A 20,805-nucleotide genomic window follows, 5' to 3' on the forward strand; every position below is an offset into this window, starting at 1 on the left:
TCGTGTCCAGGTGCATCCCAGCAATCCACATTACAATCCTCACTCTTCCCCTCAGGAGAAGGGAGTGGATGCAGTTTTGTCTCATTTCAGTGAGATTTGGGTATGACTGGGAGGGATTTAGGTTTTTATCCTTGTAATCAACCATATGTGCTCCAGAAGGCAGCAGTGAGGGAAAAGGAGGAAGGTCTGGAGTGCCCTCAGTCCCTGCAGTTCATTCCATGGACAAGACAGACAGCTGGGAATATTTGTCTCCTGCAGGAACTCATTTTACCCTTTGGATAGCCTGGTCATATGTCATTTATCTCTGGAATATCCAGACCAGGAACCAGAATTTTATCTCAAAAGCTGCAAGAGGTGAGGATAAAGGACAGAGAATAAATTTTGTTGTTCTTACCATGATTTTTTGGCCAAAGCAGCTCAGGCTATTATTCAAATGGAGTTCCCTAACTGGAAACTGTTCTGTTTTCACAGCTCCAGTCATGATTTTAAAAAACTCAGTTTGGGTCTACAGGCAAAGCAGTTTCACAAGAATGGGATGGATCTTGCCAGCAGGGCATGATGGAAGAGAAGAGAGATGTTATTGGTAGACTGTAAAGCAAAACTGCCTGGAAAGTGATATTGCTACTGAAATTAAAAAGAAAATAGAAAAAAAAAATAAATGGAAAAAATAGAAAAAAAAGAAAAAAGAAAAAAGGGAAACAAGAGAAAAAATAACAAAGAAAAAAGAAAAAAAAAGCTTGTAAACACTTGCACACTGGGCTTTGTTTACTTCCACGTGTAGTTAATCCAGATGGCCATGTGATTACAGGTGAATATGGGATTATGTACCACAGGCCACTTTGGAGAGGAAGACACTGTGCCTGGAGTGCTGTGCCTAAAAGAAATGAGACATTTTCTTCCATGTCTTGTGTACAATTTAAGGACACAAAGAAAGAGCCAGAGAAGCAGAACATAGAAGAAAGTGAGCCCAGTGGGTATCTGTTTTTTATAGTTATTGGAAGAAGATGGGACATTGTCTATGTGCTTTTTAATTGGCCAGAAATAGGAAATAAATCCATCTTGTATTCATTCTCCTTTTACTTCAGAGATAGTGCATCACAAGGTTTTGCACTCCTGCCAGTACTCACTGCCAAAAGAGTAAATTGCCAGTTTTCACAACGTTGCACATTGTTCCATAAATACATATTCAACAGGGGCAAATACCTTCTCCTTTTAATATCTGTGTTATACTTAAACACATTATTGATTAGAGAGATGCATGTGCTGGGAGACAGCTCCATTTCTTACATTCAAGAAGAAAGGAGAAAAACCCCTCAAATTTATACAGGATGCATCCTTTCTTGCTCTTGGGAAATAAAGGTGCCACCAACACTCCATATTATCACATTCCCACCTCCTATCCCTGTGTCCAAACTGATGAAAAGAGGGTTTCCACTCTCTTAAAAGTGCAGAACAGTGAAGCCACTGGAAAGGTTTTTGGCAGCACAGCCCTAATGGAAAAGCTCAATCTCACTCATAAAAGCTATGCAATGGACAAAAGCTATTATGGAAATCCTGTTATCATTCACTTTACAAAATAAATGGGGAAAAAGTATCTGGCAGGGGCTACAGAGGAAACTCTCCACAGTCTGACAGAAAAAGGAACAAGGGATTAATCAGCTCTAAAACGATTAATAAGTTTGGGTTTAGATTCCTCTCTTTTTTTTTTCCTTCCCAAAACAGACCTCACTAAAATAAAACAAAGGCAAAAACCTCTCTGAGAGCTCTGCCAGTCTCTGTTAGTTATGTATTTTGGGAAATGGAGTGAGTCCACGTGGCCTCTGTTGTCCCTATCTTTGAGATAATGCTGTTACATTTTAGAAGAGCACTTCAGATATGGTTGACAAGTGCTCTATGCAGTTTTGTGATAAGAAAACCTCAGTAAGGAAAAAACTTGGGCCCTCTGAAACCATCTCAAATCATAGAAGAAAGGCAAGTGGTACTTGCTGATATGGAGATAATTAATGTCTTTTATTTAACAGTAACCCGTGGAGCAGTCAGAATTTTGGCTGTAGCATCATGAACTGCAGAAAGTATAGAAGTTTTTGTCTCTAGAGCCCTGTTCTCTGCTAATGGAGATGAAAAACTCTGTGGATCCATGATCTGGCTGAACTTACCCCAAATTCTCTGCTATAAAAATGGCACAGGTCTCCCTCCTGAGAAACCTTGGATAGTTTCAGACCCCAGCCTGAGTGGATTGAAGCTGCTAAGCTGGAGGAAAGTTTTAATTTCTTATTCCCTCCTCCCCAGAAATTTTTCATCTTGGGTAATACATCAAAACTGGATTGCAAATTATTTGTCAAATGCTAAAGACACACAGGATGAGGCCATGCAGGAACAGCCCATTTTCACCACAGCAGATCAGCTGACTTCTTATTAAAAACCATACTCCAAAACTCAGAGTCTTTCTTGAATCCTGCTCTATTTCAGTTTGCTGTTCCAGCCAGGCATTGCATCTGGATTCTTCCCTCTCTGAAGACACATCTGTCAAGTGAACCTGCTTGAATTCCTAGTGAGAAGAAAAGACTGAGTATCACCATAAGAATGAAAATGCAGCAGGTAGGGATTAGGATTTATGTGTTAAAGAATCTATTAAGTACATCAAAAACACCAGCAACTTTCTGCAGTCTGTTACAGATTATTTAAACTAAAATGGTTGCCTTTTCCTGAATCTGTCATTCTCTTCTTCCTGAAAATATGTTTAACTTGGGCATTCTGTCTCCTTCACTGGCCTGCACTGCCTGTGGAACTAATGTAACTCATGTAACTGCATCAATCCTTGAAAAAATAGCATTCTTGCCACCTGATAAATGGATTTGCAGCTGTGTGGCAGACAGAACTGAAATGTAAAAAATATACTATTCCCTGTGAGGTATTAGCAGTAACTGTATCAAATTGTGATGATCATTTTACAGATACAATTCCAGTGAGTGTGTGGTCTTTAATCAAGTGTCCTTTTAACTTAACACTAAATGCCCTATTTTCTATTTTGAATTATCATTTAGATTAGGCTCTTAGACTTCTTCAAGGAATTCTCCTCCTCACCTACAGTCTAATCTATGTCTACACGTGCCAATCATTTTTTAAACACTGATCCTGGCTGGATGCCACACACCTACAAAAGTCAGTCCCTGCACCAGCTGGGCAGAGGAGGGAAAATACAATAAAAACCTCAAAAAATGTTGAGATGAGAACACAGAGATCAGCCACTGATCACTGATCAGGCAGAAGAGATTTAGGGAAATTAGTTTATTACCAACCAAATCACAGTAGGATAAAGACAAAGGAAACTAAATCTTTAAAACTCCTTTATCCCACCTTTCCCTTCTTCTTCCAAGGCTTAACTTCACTCTCCATTTTCTCTTCCTCCTTCCCCTCAGTGGTTCAGGGAGATGGAGAATGGGGCTTGTGCTCATTTTATTAAACATTCTCTCCTTCTTCCTCCTCATCACTGATGGTCTGGCATGTGGCCACAGGATCCCTCCTGGAGCTGGCTGTCCCAGCTGAACATGGGAAGCTTCCAGCAGCTTCTCAGAGAAATCCCCCCCACTACCCAAACCTGGCCATGCCAGCCCCATACAAACAGAGTTTATTTTATCTGCTGTTGTGGAGCAGCTTTTATTCTCTCAGTGAAAACACCACCCCACGAGAGCAGCAAATGAACAGCACAGAAAAGTTGGAGCAGCTGGGCTGGGTGATTAATACAAAACAGAACACAAGGCACTCAAGTTTTTCAGACTCATATGTCCTAAGAAATTTAAAGCCAGATAAGGAATATGGGTTTTTTTCCACAAAGTTCTTTTCACCTTTGAGATCTGCTGCATTTTCTTCACTGGTTTCCCTCACTTTGCAACTCCAGCTTCCTAAGTTGGTCCTCAAACTTTCGAACGTCGACTCGATGCTTCATTAGGAACTTCCCATTTAAGTGAAAAACAGGTATGTCATATTTGTATTTATCATACCACGCTGAGTTCTCTGGAAGGGTAATATCCACCTCCTGCAGAATAAACTGTGGCAGAGAAGAAATATGTCAGTTCCTGCTGGACACTGGAAAGCAATACCTGCTTGTCCTCTGATCAGTGCTTTTCTCAGAAATGCAAGGCTGTTTACCTGAACCTTGTGGGTTTATTCTTTGTGTTGTAGATAAGGGACTGGTTTTTTGAGTATAAAATATATGTAGCACAACCCTTGGCTGCCTCTCCACAAGGGACTCTCTCCCTAGCCCAAAATATTTTTGTTCCACTGTGCAGAACCACTCTCCTGTGGGCAGCAACCTCAACAAACACAGAGCTGGGAACAAAACAGGCAGCAGAGTGCAACAGTTCTTAAGGCTTGTATTAAAAAATTCATCCTTCAACAGAGAGATCAAAACCTGGCTGAAAAATGGCAAAAATTGCAGTCACACAGTTCAAATATTCAAAGCCCCACTTAGTCACATCCTTCCCAAATTACATCCTGGCTCATAAAAGTTACAAACTCCTTCAGACAAGGCAACAGGATTTGCAAAAGGAGTATTTTCAGGAACTCCTGTAACATGATTTATATTGATTTAGTTTGCCAATACTTATTTGAGTAGCATTATCACAAAACGCTTTTGGATAATGAGTTTTATGTAAATCAGTGCTGAAATTGTCTTGAAGAGGTCATCCATGAAAGAATAACAGATGCAAATAAATCCAAGCAATTTTCTTTTTACAAAGAAAGAATCCTGATTAACTGTTCTTCCCATATAGAAAACATATACAGAATTTCCATACATTACCCTTCTCTTGTATGGCTCAAGAACTTCTTTTGCTTCGTCACACAGAGGGCATGGTTTCTAAATGAAAACATTCAGAGTAGCTTAAAACATGCAGTAAAACACAAAAGTTTTTTGTACTGTGAAGTAACACACAGAGAACATTACATTCATTGCTGTGAATTCAGGTTCCCTTCCCTGCACCAAGCACCCTGTCTTAGGGCTTTCTAAAACTTTACTTATCAGTGCAGTATGGATTAAAAAAATAACCCCAACAAACTATCCAGCCACTGAATTAAATTATTTTACATTTGCTATTGCATTTCTCATGGGGCAAATTCAACAGTTTTCTAAAAGCAGATCCAAGGGAATGATCTGAAAGTATCATCACCAAATGAAGACAAATGCAGGCACCATTCCTGCTAAAAGAGGAATGAGAAAGCCACACAAGTAACTTCCAGCCTGTCTCAGATCAAGACACATTCTCAGTTTAAATCAGAAAAGAAGGCAATTTAAGATTGGGTGGCTTTGCCTGGAAGAAATTAGGCAGGATCCTCCAAACTGCAGAGCTGGAAGAGGAGAATATTCTTCTCAAAGTTACTCTAAGAGTAACCTCCAGTGAGGATAACAGGCAGACAGCTGCAGTGTTCTGACCTGTGATGAGGTCAAAAAAACCCACACATTTTTGAAAACTCCCTCATCTGAGTTCTGCTGACCACCCAGGCTGTAAATGAAGAATTAACTCATATGAAAGCATGCTGCTCCAATGTTTGCAGCAGCAGAATTTGGCCCATAAATTCACATGGCAGAGTATATGGAGGTCAACCTGACCACTCAGTCCCTCTGCCCCAAAACACCTCCCACAGCTGGAAAAGACCTTCTTCTCTTTCTCCCACTGAAAAATCTTCCTAGAACTTTTTAAAATGTGAAGTTAATCTAAAACAGCTACTTTTTTGTTTCCTGTAATGTGAAATTTCCAGTAATCTCAATTACTTCTTATCAAACACTCTACTTTTATTTAGGTCTAACTAAACTGCCTTTCCCACATGGACAAGTCTTTGTGCTCTGAAAACCTAAGCAGGACACTGAAGTCCTAGTTGCATTTGGAGGGACTGGTTTAACAGATACTGAAGACTGAAAGGAATTGACCCAGAACCCTGCACATCAGTTTTGTAACACACCAGGCTCCTTCCAGTTAAAACAGGACACCTTTAATTCCTCTAGGCCTGTGGAGAGCTTCTCAACATACCAGGTACTTAAATGCATTTGTTAAAGATGGTTAACTTTTAGGAAAAAATACTTTTACTCTCATGGCAAGCTTAAGCACTAGGTGATACTGGCTTAAAATCAAAAGTGAATTATTTTGACAAACAGTGAAATCTTTTTTAAAAGTAGATTTATATAAGCAATTGGTGCACAAATGGTCAGAAAAAGGGAAAGAAGGAAAACTCACTTGGTAGTTTCTATCAGTTTATCCAGAAGTCATAACTCCCTTCTGCTTTCTCCTTTTCTCCTTATTAAAAATAAGGAGGAGGCAAACAAGGGGTCAATTAGCATAAACTAACAGTGTAGATTAGATTTTTTTAATAGTCTGTGCTTTTCTTTGCAATTTCCAGTGAACATTTAAAGCTAACAGTAAACATTTCTTGTTAAAAAACACCTTCAACAAAAGGCCATTTCAGAGAACTGCTGGAAATCTGCCATTAGAAAATTTGATTTCACACAGTGCCTTCCTAATTCCTAACACCAGTTAGGAATTTTAAGACACAAAGCGCATTTTTTTGGGGCAATTATTAACCCAAAGGTAAGAACATCATTCCCAACCTTACCCCATTTGAATTATGAATTAGTTGAGACTGAGCTGGGCATGGGGAGAGAGAGCTGCAACTTTAAAATATAGTTCTGATTATTAAATGGATGCTGACCTATTATTTTTAACCTATTCATTTGTCACACAGTTTAAACACTCCTGTATGTTTACAGATGGAAAGAAAAAACATTGTGCAGGAGGAGGAAATTATTTTAATCTAAAACCACCACACTGATGTCAGCACTCTTAGTGCTTTGCATTTGTAGTTACTCTTCTCTTAAAAGCTGCACCAACCACATAAATTCAGAAAAAACCACCCTGTGCCATCCTTTATAAAACTGCAGAACTATGCAGGTAATAACTGAAAACAATTAATGGATTGTGACAGTCCACAAATGACCCTTCCTGCTCATCTCACCTGCTTTCTAAATATGCCTAGGAATTTTACACGCATTTTATCTGCTGCCAATAAAGCAAAAAGAGGGTAAAAGAAAATCAACTTTTCCCTCACGTGCCCCCAACACTAATTGCATATATTTTACAGTCTCACAGGTGGTGCTGAAATTAAACATGAGCACTTTGAAGAGCCTGCTTTGACTGCTGATGCTTGTGGTTGGCAGATTGTGTGCAACATTTCATCTCTGCTCTCCATTTTCTGGGTGAAACGCTGGCAGCTGGGCCAAACCTTCAACTAGTAAACAAACCACAGAGTCACAGAGGCAAAACTGTCCTGAAACATTTGCTGATGGCTAATTCCTACTTGCTGCAATGACAGCAGCACTTGTGCAGCAAAGCCTGGTGTGCAGAAACCCACTAAGTGAAACGCCCAACACTGCTTTGAAGGGGGGTAAAAGAAGGCAAGGACAAGCCATTTAAGCTGTAACTCCTGTGTTTCAGAGCTGACAAACACACAGTCTTGCCCAGCTTTATTGTGTGAACAGCTCTTACCTTGGTGAATAAAGTCAACACTGGCTTTGTGGTGCTGGCTGAGCAGAGTTGTCTCCCCAGTGGGCAGGGTGAGTGGCTGGCTCGTGGCAGGGCTCTGCTCAGAAAACACAGCACCATCATCCTGTTCCAGGCAGGGAAAAAAATAAAACTCTTTGAGTTGTTCTGCGCCAAGTTATAGCTCATGAAATTTAATGTCAGGATAAACGCGACGCTTCTGTGGCGGCTCTAAATCACACACAGCCAAAACATTCATCCCAGGGTTTTTATGTTCATGGTATCAACACATTCATCAGGGAGGTGCTGTACTACGTGGCAGGCCAGAAACATTGTGGAGCTCAAAAACCAGCAGTTCCATTAAAAAAAGAAGAAGAAAGAGCAACAAACACCTACATTTTCTTGTCGAAATGCCTCTTTTAAATTCCCTAACACAAATGCTGACATAAATGCATTATGCTGCTCCAGCTCCACAGATGCCAGCTGGAATTACATATTTAAAAATGCAAAGTGCTGTGCTTTGAACCTCTGTAATCTTGCTGCAGCATTTGACATAGTCTACTTACCCAAATTATTCCATCAAAAAAACTAATCTGTACCTAATCAGAATATTAATACAATGCATTCTGCAGTGAGTAAAAAGCTGTAGCCAAGATGATTTAACTTGGCAATATTAAAAGCATTCACACTGCCCCAAGTCCTTTGCAACAGCAAATTAATTGATGGGTTTGTGATTCGAGAGAGAGTTTGAATAAGTTAAGTGTTATTGAAGGGTGCCAAGTTGGAGCCTTGAAGTCACCTGTTAATAATGTCATTAACAGCAACACTGCTTTCTCCAAACTTTTGTCTTAATGTGACCTTCACAAGGCATTTTAGGACTGAGGGGCAACAAAGGAAGGCAAAGGGAGTCTGCATGGTCATTACCAGCAGACATGACACCTGATACAAGAATTTACACAGGGAAAACCAAACTGATTCCCTTTCACCCAAAGCCAAACTGCTTCTGCTCAGCTTCAGGCCTGACTTACCTGCAGCTATCTAAAGCTGAACACACAACGTGATGTCACAATTTCCAGCAGCTAAAGAGTGTGCAGGATATCACTGCAACTTCTAGGCACAGTTTAGGATGTTTAGTCAAAAAGAACCCAGTGCTCTTCTGCTCCACTGGATCTCTCAGTACTGATATCACAAAGCTTTTTGTGGACAGTTTGTCCAGAATAAGCACTAAGGAAAAGCACTGCAGTGGACTCTAAAGCTGTATTTCTAAACCACAACCACAAGAAAAACCAAATGGGTGACAGGGCACTGCTCCACCAATCCTCCTGCACAGCCAAAAGACAGCAGCTATCAGTAAGAGTCACCTGCAAGGGGCAGAGCAGTAAAATTCCTGTCACTGAGCAGTGACTGGCACAGCACACACTGCCAAAGGTCACAGTCCTTGGCAGCCACTGCATTTGTTTCACTATGCAAGGTGGAAATAGAACTGCCTGGGATTTTGCATGTTAAATGTGAAGGACAAGCTTGGAACCTTTTGGAGAAATGCAGATTTGGATGGCAGGAAGAGCCTCAGTCAGATGTGGAAAATTTTTAAACCCACAAGAAACAGAAGTCCAGAATGGATGTAGTTTTGGCATGAAGTGTTTACAGCATGTTAGCCTGTTCACATGCAAGATAAAAAAGGAGGGGAAGAAAAAGGTCTGCTTTCTGACAAGTTTTTTAAGAATGCTTTTGTTGCCAGCCTAGCAAGCTTTTCAAATAAGGAAGATGCTCTCAAATTGTTTTGTTTTAATAGAATGAACAAAGCCCACATTTCCATAGATCACATTCTGCCTTCCACAGATATTTCTGCATAAAACAGCTCCAGCTCTGTCCTACACTGATCCCTTCATGCTCTGCTGTCCTGAGGACAAGTCCTACCAAAACATCTGCTGAATAGGAATTAATAAAACAATATCAGTACCTAAGCTTTGAAAACCCACCAAAAAAAGAGAGAAAAATCAGCCAGCAGTGCCTTAGTGTCCTCACTAATTTTAGCTGATTACAAGAAATTCTACCTTCAGAATTCAGAAATACTACCTTCAAGAAATTCAGAATCCAGCAGCAAATCTTCCCTGACCAGTACTGCTACTGAAGAAAGAATTTGCTGTTTCCAGGGCTAACTTGAGACTGGTTGGCTGCTTTTATAAATAACCTAAAGAAAACAAGTCTGTTCACTCACCTAAGCAGAATGATACCAAAGACACTAAAATGCACAAAACTTCCCATACCATTATTCTGGATCTCTCTCTAGACTACCCCCAATTATAAAGATTTGCTTGAGGGAAAGAAATTAATACATAAACGCAAAGAAGGATGCTTGCAAACTTGAGAATTTACCTTCCCCTACACCACAATGCTACACATTTAACAAATTATTCTTTTGAGATTGGGCTTGGCCCATGCTCTATTTTGCAGAGCCAAGTTGGACTCAATTCCTATAAATAGAATTCCATCACCCAATAAATCCTCATCTGCAGGAAAAGTAAGTTGTGACACTAAAACCATCCATTATTTAGATGAGGTAAGTACCTGTATAAACTTAATCTCAGCATCAATCAAGGCAAGACAGGAATGGATTTTTTTTTTCCTTCAAGTATTTACCTTTTAAGTAACAGCTGAAAGAGAATGGGGGGCAGAAAGTAGGTGCAAATATCAGAATGTATGAAATTTTCTGGCAGTCTGCATTTGATTACCTGCCAAGGAAATGCTGGACAGGAAAATAGGTGACACAGACCAGGGAGCCCACGTGAGTGGGGACAGCAAACCCTGCAGCTCTGGGGATCCCCACGCAGCTTTTAACCCCACCAGACACTCAGAGGAGACCTGCAAAATACAAGAAAATATTATTGCACATGCTCAAAACTCTAGAAGTCTTTCAGGGAGAATCAGGCTCTTCCAGCAGCTCGAAATTCAAAGATACCATCAGCAATACCGGCTCTGGCTGTGGGGTGAAGTTATGCATCAATCAGTGCAAGTTTCCATGCATTTTCTCCTCTAACCTGGGGAAAATGCCAAAAAGACACTTCATTCCATCCCAGAAAAGAGGGAAATGTCACATCTGTCAACACATTTTGCTCAGTAACCCCTCCAGGAGCATGAATCTGGTCCAGGGCCACACTCCAAATTCCAGATAATTCAAATTACACCCAACAGGTTGCTGTAATGGCCTGCTCTGAACACTATACAGAACTTGCACAAAACGACACACTGCTACCACAATCTAAAGTTTGTAATGGAGTTTAAAAGATAATAGTAATAATAGCACAGTAAAGGATAATATATATGCCACATTATAGAACACAGCACACAGTATTTTATATAAAAACATGTGTCTCATGAAATCATATTAGATGCTACACATCCTGTAACATTATAATATTAACAAACACAGCAATAAAATTAAAATATTAAGATATTGCTGACAATACATATTAATATTTATATAGGTTATATTAAGATCATATTAATATGTCACTAATATGCAATTAATATTTGGTATATTGTATCAATAACTGTATTAATGATAATGTATGTTATATCAAATATGTACATAATAATACTGTGTATTAATTATATACATAATAATATTGTATATTATGTGATATTTATATATTTTATTTAGATGTTCAGCTTGTATGTTTTAAGTATATACATATATGTGCATATAAAAACATACCTATACATATATAATCATACAACATACAAATATTTGCATGAGCATGTATGTATGTATACAATTTACATGTATACAAATTTATGTTAATACATGTGTATATACAAATATACACATATATTAATATAAATTATATATATAAGTAATTTCTACATTGTATTATATATATTTCTACATTACATATATACAGATGTATATATGTATACACATAAAGATGCATACATTATGCAGTATATACACACATATAAGCACACACATTCATACACATATAGATATATACCTACGGATAAGCATATAAATATATAAAATAGATAACAACATGACATATATTATAAATATTTACATATATGATACATATTTGTGTGCCTATACATATAATAACACATATATATAAGACGCATATTTGTGTGTGTATATATATGAAAAACAAGTATGAAATATATAATATTGAAATAAATACTAAAAAGATAAAATAAATTTAAAATAAACAGTAAATTTACATATACATATACACACACAAATACATACATATATATATGTATACGTATGCATATACACATATATATTAAATATAAAAATGTTTAAATGTAGAAATGATACGCATTATATATATTACATAAAAAGAGCTTTAAACATATATACACACATATGGATATGTACCTACAGAGTACATATAAACATATATAATAGATAAATAATAACATGAAATATATTTAATATAAATAATATATTTGTATTAAATATATTTAATAGATAAATAATAACATGAAATATATTTACATATATGACACATATTTGTATACCTATATATATGAAAAATAAGTATTAAATATATCATATTAAAATAAATATTAAAAATATAAAACAAATTTAAAGTAAATATTACATATACATATACATACACATATACATTTTAATACACATATTAATATGTATAAGTACATAAACATTTATATATATAAATAAATATAGATTTTAGATCTATAAATATATATTTTAAATATATTTCACATAAAAATATAGAAATTATATATATGTATTATATATTCTTATATATCTTATATATTAAAAATATATAAAATTTTACGTTTATAATAAAATTATAAAATTTTATTTATAAAAACATAGACATATATTTATATGTGTGTATATATAAAAACTCATAAACACACACACATATATGTGTGTGTGTTTACGAGGTTTTATATATATATTTATATATGTATATATATAAATATGAGGTTTTTTATATATATATTAAAAATATATACATAAAACCTCATTAACACACACACACACATATATATAACCACATATACATATCAACCACATAAATAAATAAAAGAATGAATGAATAAATAAATAAATGAATGTATCGAAATGTTTATATGTAGGTGCGATATGCATAATGTATATATGTATAACACTATATATATATATAAATAACATTATATATAAAAAATAACATTATATATATATACACATATATACATATATACATATATATACACACATATATATATACACACACACATATATATAACCACATATACATATCAACCACATAAATAAATAAAAGAATGAATGAATAAATAAATGAATAAATAAATAAATGAATGTATCGAAATGTTTATATGTAGGTGCGATATGCATAATACATATATGTATGACACTATATATATATAAATAACATTATATATATAAAAAAATAATATATATATAAAAACCACAATAACAGTTTTAAACACTTCTACTTGGAAACTTCGGAGCGAAACCACCCAAGCCCCGCCGCAGGGTACAGTGTATCCAGCGGCCTCCTCACTTTTCCCGGCACGGATCCAGCCCGCCAGGGGATGCCGGTGACTGAAAATTTGTAACAGGACCCTCCAAGGGGACAAGGAGCGGAGCCGCATCCCGGGGGATGCTGCATCCCGGAGGATGCTGCATCCCGGGGGGTGCTGCATCCCGGGGGATGCTGCATCCCGGGGGAGCCGCATCCCGGGGGAGCCGCATCCCGGGGGGTGCTGCATCCCGGAGGATGCTACACCCCGAAAAGCCGACTCCCGCGGGAGCAGCACCCCGAGGGAGCGAGCCCCGAGGAGAACAGCCCCGAGGAGCCGCAGCCGCTCCCGGCGGTCCCGCACCCACCTGCGGGAGCTCCGCCGGAACCGCGCCGGGAGCGCCGGGAGTGACGTGACTCCGGCACGGGAAGGAAGCGACACCGGCCCGGGAAGCGCTCCCGGGGGGAAAAGGGGTTGGCCAGAGAAAGTGAAAGTGTAACAGTAGTAACAGCAGCAATGGTAATGCAACAGAAATAATAGTAATGCAATAAATAGTGGTGTAATGGTAATAAGAGAAATGTAATAGTGATGATGGAAATGGGAAGAGTAATGGTAATAATGGGATCGGGAAGTTCTGTGAGTAAGTTGGAGAGTTGCCCCGGAAATCGGTGTGTTAGGGAAGGGAAGGGAAGGGAAGGGAAGGGAAGGGAAGGGAAGGGAAGGGAAGGGAAGGGAAGGGAAGGGAAGGGAAGGGAAGGGAAGGGAAGGGAAGGGAAGGGAAGGGAAGGGAAGGGAAGGGAAGGGAAGGGAAGGGAAGGGAAGGGAAGGGAAGGGAAGGGAAGGGATTCAGTCCAGATGATGACCAGGATCCTGGGGGCTTTGAGGATCTTCTACAGCCTCATCCTCCTACAAATCAGCCTTTGGCCATCACTTCACACCCACCTCCGTGCTGATGCTGCCTTTTATTTGTTGTGTCCTAAACCACGGATTTTGTCCCAGAAAAGTGCTGCCTTGCCTCGGGTGGGTGTACTGTATAATGGAAAAAAACCCCCGCATTATTTGAGGTTATCATGGGAGCAAAAAGGGTCACAACAATGAAAGCACACAGGGAAAAAGCTGGGCCTGCTTAGCCTGGAGGTGACTGAGATGGGATTTATCAGTGCATATAAATATCTCCGAGGCAGGTGCTAGGAGGATGCTCTTGATGCTCCATTTGACTACTCTGAGGCATTTCTGTCATCAGGTGTGTTCATTTTCCTTTCCCCAGAGAAATTTCAAGTAAAAAACCAGCAAGTGTCCACTGCTGAGCAAATGAAAGCTGCAGGCTCATGTTTACATACTGTAAATACACACTGCATTTCTGTCAGGACTTTGGTTTTGCCACAGTAGCTATCCCTAGGCTGAGAGTGGGAGACAAATCTTTAGGGCAGAGGCTCGAGCCAGCTTCTCCTCTTCATCTGTGCTTTGGGAAAGGCTCTCCAGGGGTGTAATCCCACCCTGCTGATGTGACACGTGTAATTAACCAGCATTTAAATTAACACGAGGCAGAGTCAGCTCGGGATCTTAGTGACTCCTTTTCAGACACTGACTTAATCCCTGCTGCTGAACAGAGAGGTAATGCTGGCAGCTGACACTGCCTGCTCTTTCTTCTTTTCCCAGCATCAGAAAATCCAGTGCAAGACTTCGGTGTTTGGCACTGGTACAGAACAGACCTGACAAGCCTCACACGAGGGAAATGCTGAGCTGGCTCTCACCTGGATTTTACTTTCTCAGAAAGGGTGGGAGGACACCCAGAGAGAGGGCAGGGGCAGGTTGGAAAGCAGATAAATAAAGAGATCAGCATGCTCTTGGCATCTCAGGTCTCAGATTAATTTCATCCCTCTTGCTCCCAAGGCAAGTCTATCCTTCTCTAGGACATGTGTCTAAAATTCCCAGAGGAACCTGCAGGAGAGAGCTCCCAAAACTGGTCAGTTTATTTAAACAAAATTGTAGCTGAAGGCAAGAAGTGGTCTGGCTGTGTTCCTTTCCTGGTTTCAGCAGGATTGTCATGTTCCCTAACACAGTTCAATTAGCCAAATCACTGACTGGTCCTGCCAAATCAGAATTTTCTTACACTGCCAGATGTGTTTATTGTTCTGCACTCAGGTATAAACTGGTTGCACCCTCAGATCAGGTTGTTTATAATACAACATAAGTATTAAAAAAAAAAAGAAAAAATAAGAAAATTTTTTTTTTTTTAAAAAAAAGGTTTTATTATGCTACAAACATCTGCTTTGCAATTAACCAGTTTTGTTTTGGCGGGTTTTTGATACACTACTGTAGATACCTCAGCATAAAATTAGCTTTGGTTTTAATCCAGTATTTATGAGATGAATCTTCTTAATCTTCACAGTGACAGATGCAGAAAGAATTATTACTTAGAGCATGTCTCACTATCACTGTGCTTAGGAATGAGATGAATTCCTGTAAAGTTTGGTACTTAAAAACGTGTTCTGACATCTGAAAGAAGTGCAACACTATTTTTCATTATGGCACAAAGGACATCTTTAAATTTCAAGGGCAGTTAGGACTCAATGGTTACATTTCCTGCACAGGTACCATGCTATGATACACAAGTCTTCCTTTTTTAATTTTTTTAAATGAATTTATCTCTTAATAAAGTGTGGACATGGTTTCACAACCCAAACTAAAAAGAACTCATGCTCTGATGGACTGCATCCAATTTGTTTCTCTCCCAGATTTCTATTTTATTTCTCTATGTTATTTTGAGATGGAATCACAGAATCATAGGATGGTTTGGGTTGGAAGGGAACTTAAATCCCATCCAGTTCCACCCCAGCCACGGCAGGGTCACCTTCCCCTGTGCCAGGCTGCTCCAGCCCCAGTGTCCAGCCTGGCCTTGGGCACTGCCAGGGATCCAGGGGCAGCCCCAGCTGCTCTGGGCACCCTGTGCCAGCCCTGCCCACCCTGCCAGGGAACAATTCTTCCTAATAACTGGGTTAAATCTACCCTTTTTCAGCTTAAAGCCATTCCACATCTCAAATCCTGGGTCAGTTTTGAGCACGTCACTCCAAGGAGGACATTGAGAGGCTGGAGCGTGGCCAGGGAAGGGAACGGAGCTGGGAAGGGAATGGAGCCCCAGGAGAGGCTGAGGGAGCTGGGAAGGGAATGGAGAATTCCTGAGGGAGCTGGGAAGGGAATGGAGCCCCAGGAGAGGCTGAGGGAGCTGGGAAGGGAATGGAGCCCCAGGAGAAGCTGAGGGAGCTGGGAAGGGAATGGAGCCCCAGGAGAGGCTGAGGGAGCTGGGAAGGGGCTGAGCCTGGAGCAAAGGAGGCTCAGGGGGCCCTTGTGGCTCTGCACAGCTCCTGCCAGGAGGGGACAGCCGGGGGGTCGGGCTGTGCTCCCAGGAACAGGGACAGGAGCAGAGGGAGCGGCCTCAGGCTGGGCCAGGGGAGGTTTAGAATATTAAGTTTAAAAAACTCTTTATTGAAAGGATTATCAAGCATTGGAACAGGCTGCTCGGGGGAAGGAATCATTTTGTCAAAAGTGAAATTCTTAATGCTCAAGTGACTTGAGCATGGAAAAGGTGACAAATCGAAAAAATAATCACAGCATCACACATTCAGTAACTTCAATAAGCAGCAGAGGAATGCCAGAAAAATGTATGAGAAAATTTGATTCTAATATGAGAGAATTTTTTTTTTGCTGTACAAAGAACAGCTTTTAGAGATCTTAGCCTGAGGAAAAGCACCTTGAGGAATATGCTTTGAAAAAACCCCATAATGTGTTCCTTAAATGATGAATGCCAGTGGAGGAGCATTTTCATTTGCCTAAATGACCTGCAGAAGGGAGGGAACTTCCTGCCCATGAACTTTTCACTGTCTGCCAACCCAAGGATCATCTCAACAGTGAACATGGTGGCACGTTAATTGGCACATTGTGTAACAGCCATTTGAGCAGCATTTTGAATTTATTTTTGTATCTCATGTTTTCTATGGTGGCATATGGTATCCAAAAATTAATTTACTGAGCACTAAGAAAGCACTGGGTTCCAGGCTAAGGCAGAGCCTATTGGAAATCAATGCTATTCCTTTAAGAAGCTTTGGGTCAGGTCCTTCTTTTGCATGCAGCACAGAAAATAATTTGTGGTATGTTTGCCCTGAGTGCTAAAACCGAGTTGTGTTTAGCAGCTTTTTTAATAGTGAAATTTGCTTTCCATAAATTCCAGCTCAGCGGAGAGTATTTGTGGGAGACAGAAGTTTTTATGGGATCTAGGATAAACACTTATTTTCAAACAAATTAAGGCTGCTCTCGTAGATGGTGTCAGCAAATGCCCTACTCCCTTCATATCTGAGATTATATAGTTGAAGAACAACAGGACAGTAAAATAATGTGTATAATTTTGGGCCACGTAAATTATGGGAGGGTTGCAGCAGTCCCTTTTGCTAACCAAAATTCTCCCATCACATTCTCACTATCCCTTTGATTGCTCATAAGTGGCATGTGAACAAACAGCATTTGTTTGGCGTTACAAAGCGAGCAGCAGAAATTTCATTTTGCTCCTATGTATTCATACCTTCTTCCTAGAAATGTCTCCCTGTGGATTTTCTCTCAAGGCAAGAAGAGCCTCTCCTTGTAACATCCTGCAAGCCTCACCACTTGGAAAAAAATTTACAATTTGAAAGAAAATGGGGGAAAAGACTGAGTGTGAGGCTCTGCTACGGTCTTCAAATGAAGAGCTTTTTTGGGCTAATGATGAGCTTTGCAATGGTGTAAGTAATGAAGTACTAACTAATATAAAATGAAGGGGTTTTTTATTTTCTCTCACATAGTATGGGTTTTTCAAGGAAATGGATCTCATTCTAATACCTTACACTCTTAACACTTCTTTCAAATTAATGCAGAGTATAAGTTACTATCATGCAAAAGCTGATTTTTGCTGTTATTCCTAATTGATTACTTTACAGTGAAACACGCGTCATATTCTGTTCCTTTGCTAAAAAGCTAAAAAGAACTGTTAAGAGTGTTAAACTCTCTTTTTGAAGTCCACCTGAACAAAAAAGGTGTGTCTTCACATTTGAAATTACAATTGTTGTAAACTTAGCTATCTGATTAAAGCAGCACGTGGCACAAAATTTCTATTAATATGATTTTTTTTTTTTTTGGGAGGGGGGATATTTTGTTTCTTTCTCCTGTTTCCCCATTTGCTACCCAGTAAATAACTGACTGACTACTAGAATAATCTATGCTATAACCCATTCCCTTTAATGCCATGGACATTTTTAGGTGTTTTGTGTTTTGCTAATTATAACAGCGGCAGTGTTGTGTCTTGTGTTGACTTAAAATAAATTATAACATAGTTTCAAAGTTAAAACTGAGTGGTGCATTTGACTCTGATATAAAAAAATGCTCATAGTGGTTCAGCTGCAGAGGATTTTCCAGACCTAGGGATGTGACGAGTGATTTGTATGGTAATTTTTTCTTTTTAATCAGTGAGATGGACGATCAACAAAGGCAAATGGGTGCAGCTTCAAAATTCATACAGAGCCTGTCCCTTGAAGAGGACTTTTCCAAAACATGGGAATTACTTCCTTGTGGACTTACTCTTCTTTTCTTAAAAAAGAACCTAAAGTCATGAAAAAGTATCTTCATTTGCTGCCAGGCCTTTACCTAGGTTGTTTTTCTGCCCAGAATGTGACACAGCACAACGTGATGTTACTATGATTTTTTTTTTTTTAAACACAGATAAGCTCTGATTTTCTGTGTGAAACCTTTTGCTACAAAAAAATGTGTAGAGCTATAGATTACCCTTGCCTAAACATGTCAAGAACTTCATTTGACAGCAGTAAAAATCAATGGTGGAGTGTTGTGTGGATCTCTGATTGGGGCTGATCTCAAACCCTGTTCAGAGCTAAGCTTCTAATAATGTTTTTTTTTTACTGCAGAGACACAAATGATGGGCTAACTCCTGGCTGGGGGTGTTGCTGTAATTATGATCCCACAGCAGAAAATCTGTAAGAGACAATGATATAAAGAGTCTCATATTTTATCGACTGGTCTGAGATCTACAGAAAATAAACAGCCAGGAAGGATGGCAACTTTATTGCAGCAGCATGTCCAATTAAAGCAATCCTATTGTAACTTGTGCACAGGTGCTATAAAATATGACCTCTTCATTTTATTCCTAATCAATGCAGCTACATCATCCCCTCTATTCCTTCTGTCTGATTTAATTTCAGGGTATTTCACTCAGTACTTCACTGAAGATTCAACACTTTCCTGGAGAGGTTACACTGTGTGGAATACTGGGTTGAAAACAGCTAAAAGGAGGGAAGATTCCACAATATTCACCTTTGTCTCAGCACTTTCTCTGCCAGTGAATGAATCCTCAAACACAGATTCAGCTACTGGTGTAAGCTGAAAATTCTATATTCTAGACATCTCTACTGTCCAAATGAAAACATATCCAGTTAAGTACCTTTTTCCTTCTTCTTTTCTTTTTCTCCTCTTGTTTTATTTTGGTTTCCAGTTCTGCAGGAGACATCATCTGCCTCCCTCTGGGTTGTCCATTGCCATCTTTTATTCTGTCACTGTGGAATGTCACCACTGTGTGTCTTGTCAGGCTGACAACTGGGCAAACCCTTAAAACTCATCCCCCTCTTTCACTGGTTTCTTTGGTCTACCTAGATCTTGTCATACAACATTCTAAACCATTTTCTATGGGGTTTTCATCACTTATTTATTTATAAATAAATTTATTGACTATATACTTATGCATCTAAGATTATTGTCTGCAATGCTTCAGCTCATTAGAAAAGACTTTCTGCTACTGTTTCTGTGGGAGACAGCTATTTCCAGTATTTCAGAAACTAATGGGACACAAAACAGGCAGTCAGTTGGCACCCGCAGCGTTTACTATATATATTCACCTGATTTTCTGTGTTTTTTTATTTTACTTCCACTGTTGTTTCATATTCTAGAAAAGAAAAAGGGCCCTGCTGTCTGGCAGCCTGTAGCTTCAAGGCAAGCTCTTGTTCATGAAGCATTATCTGGAATGTGACTGCATGCTGCCCAGGCATCGAAATAATACAGCAGATACTCAACAAAACTGATTTTTGACAACACCTGCAGAGGCTTTTTTGCAGCTACATTTCAACCTTTTGTGTCAGCGTTGTGTCATCCACGTATTTATTTCTTTGGTGAGATAAAGAGAAAGGTACTGAGACAGTTGCTCTGAACAAGGAAAAAAGATACCTAAGTAGGCAAAAATATTCACTGAAACTCTAGGTTAGTACTGCCATGCAAAGGACGAGGTAACTTTTATCTGAGAAGTACAAACAGAAAGTGTTAGAAGAAAATGCAGAACTCATATTTTGGCTTCACTGGGGCTGTGTAGACAAGGAATTTGGTGAGTCAGACAACATGGAAAAAGGAGCCCCATAATGGCTTCCTTGTAAAAAAATTATTTTCTTTTCCTAATTTAAAGTGCAGTATTAGTAATGATTTATTTATTTTAACTGAAGAACAAAATTAAACTGACATTATTGAGATATAGCATTTGGGGTCTCTTTACAAGTTTTTCTTTACATTCCTTCAGGGAAGTCCAGTTTAAATGCTGTGATGCCCCTTTGGTTTGAGCTAAGTGGAATCTTGTCAGGAGGCAAAACTGAGGCTCAAAAATGGTGTGTAATTATCTGTTCAAGGACTTGGTGTATGTCAGAACAGAACAATAATTAGGATTCAAACTTCATTCATATCTATATCTATATCTACGTATCTATAT

At 39.0% G+C, this 20,805-nt stretch overlaps 1 protein-coding gene and 1 long non-coding RNA gene across 5 annotated transcripts; one reads left to right on the forward strand and one right to left on the reverse strand.

Moving 5' to 3' along the window:
- Window positions 1-1,059: 1,059 nt before the first annotated feature.
- On the reverse strand, window positions 1,060-13,524 carry CZH5orf63 (chromosome Z C5orf63 homolog). Of its 3 annotated transcripts, XM_064402747.1 has the most exons (6): window positions 13,390-13,524; window positions 10,262-10,391; window positions 7,536-7,656; window positions 4,802-4,858; window positions 3,846-4,048; window positions 1,060-2,548 (listed from the first exon to the last, which is right to left on the reverse strand). In XM_064402747.1, exons 3-5 carry the CDS (start codon window positions 7,653-7,655, stop codon window positions 3,869-3,871), a joined length of 357 nt encoding a protein of 118 aa, XP_064258817.1. In that variant the 5' UTR covers window position 7,656; window positions 10,262-10,391; window positions 13,390-13,524; the 3' UTR covers window positions 1,060-2,548; window positions 3,846-3,868. The 3 variants fall into 3 exon arrangements, with proteins under 3 accessions (XP_064258817.1, XP_064258816.1, XP_064258818.1); XM_064402746.1 differs by lacking the exon at window positions 1,060-2,548 and having other exon boundaries at window positions 3,274-4,048; XM_064402748.1 differs by lacking the exons at window positions 1,060-2,548; window positions 13,390-13,524 and adding an exon at window positions 13,064-13,371 and having other exon boundaries at window positions 3,274-4,048.
- Window positions 13,432-20,142, forward strand: LOC135289272 (uncharacterized). 2 transcript variants are annotated; one of them, XR_010352054.1, is made up of 4 exons: window positions 13,432-13,541; window positions 17,610-17,794; window positions 19,262-19,491; window positions 20,003-20,142. It is a non-coding gene; the product is annotated as an uncharacterized LOC135289272 (long non-coding RNA). The 2 variants fall into 2 exon arrangements; XR_010352055.1 differs by having other exon boundaries at window positions 19,262-19,434; window positions 20,003-20,141.
- The last annotated feature ends 663 nt before the right edge of the window (window positions 20,143-20,805 follow it).

The sequence above is a fragment of the Passer domesticus genome, chromosome Z (assembly GCF_036417665.1).
Source record: "Passer domesticus isolate bPasDom1 chromosome Z, bPasDom1.hap1, whole genome shotgun sequence".
In the NCBI taxonomy this organism is placed as follows: Eukaryota; Metazoa; Chordata; class Aves; order Passeriformes; family Passeridae; genus Passer; species Passer domesticus.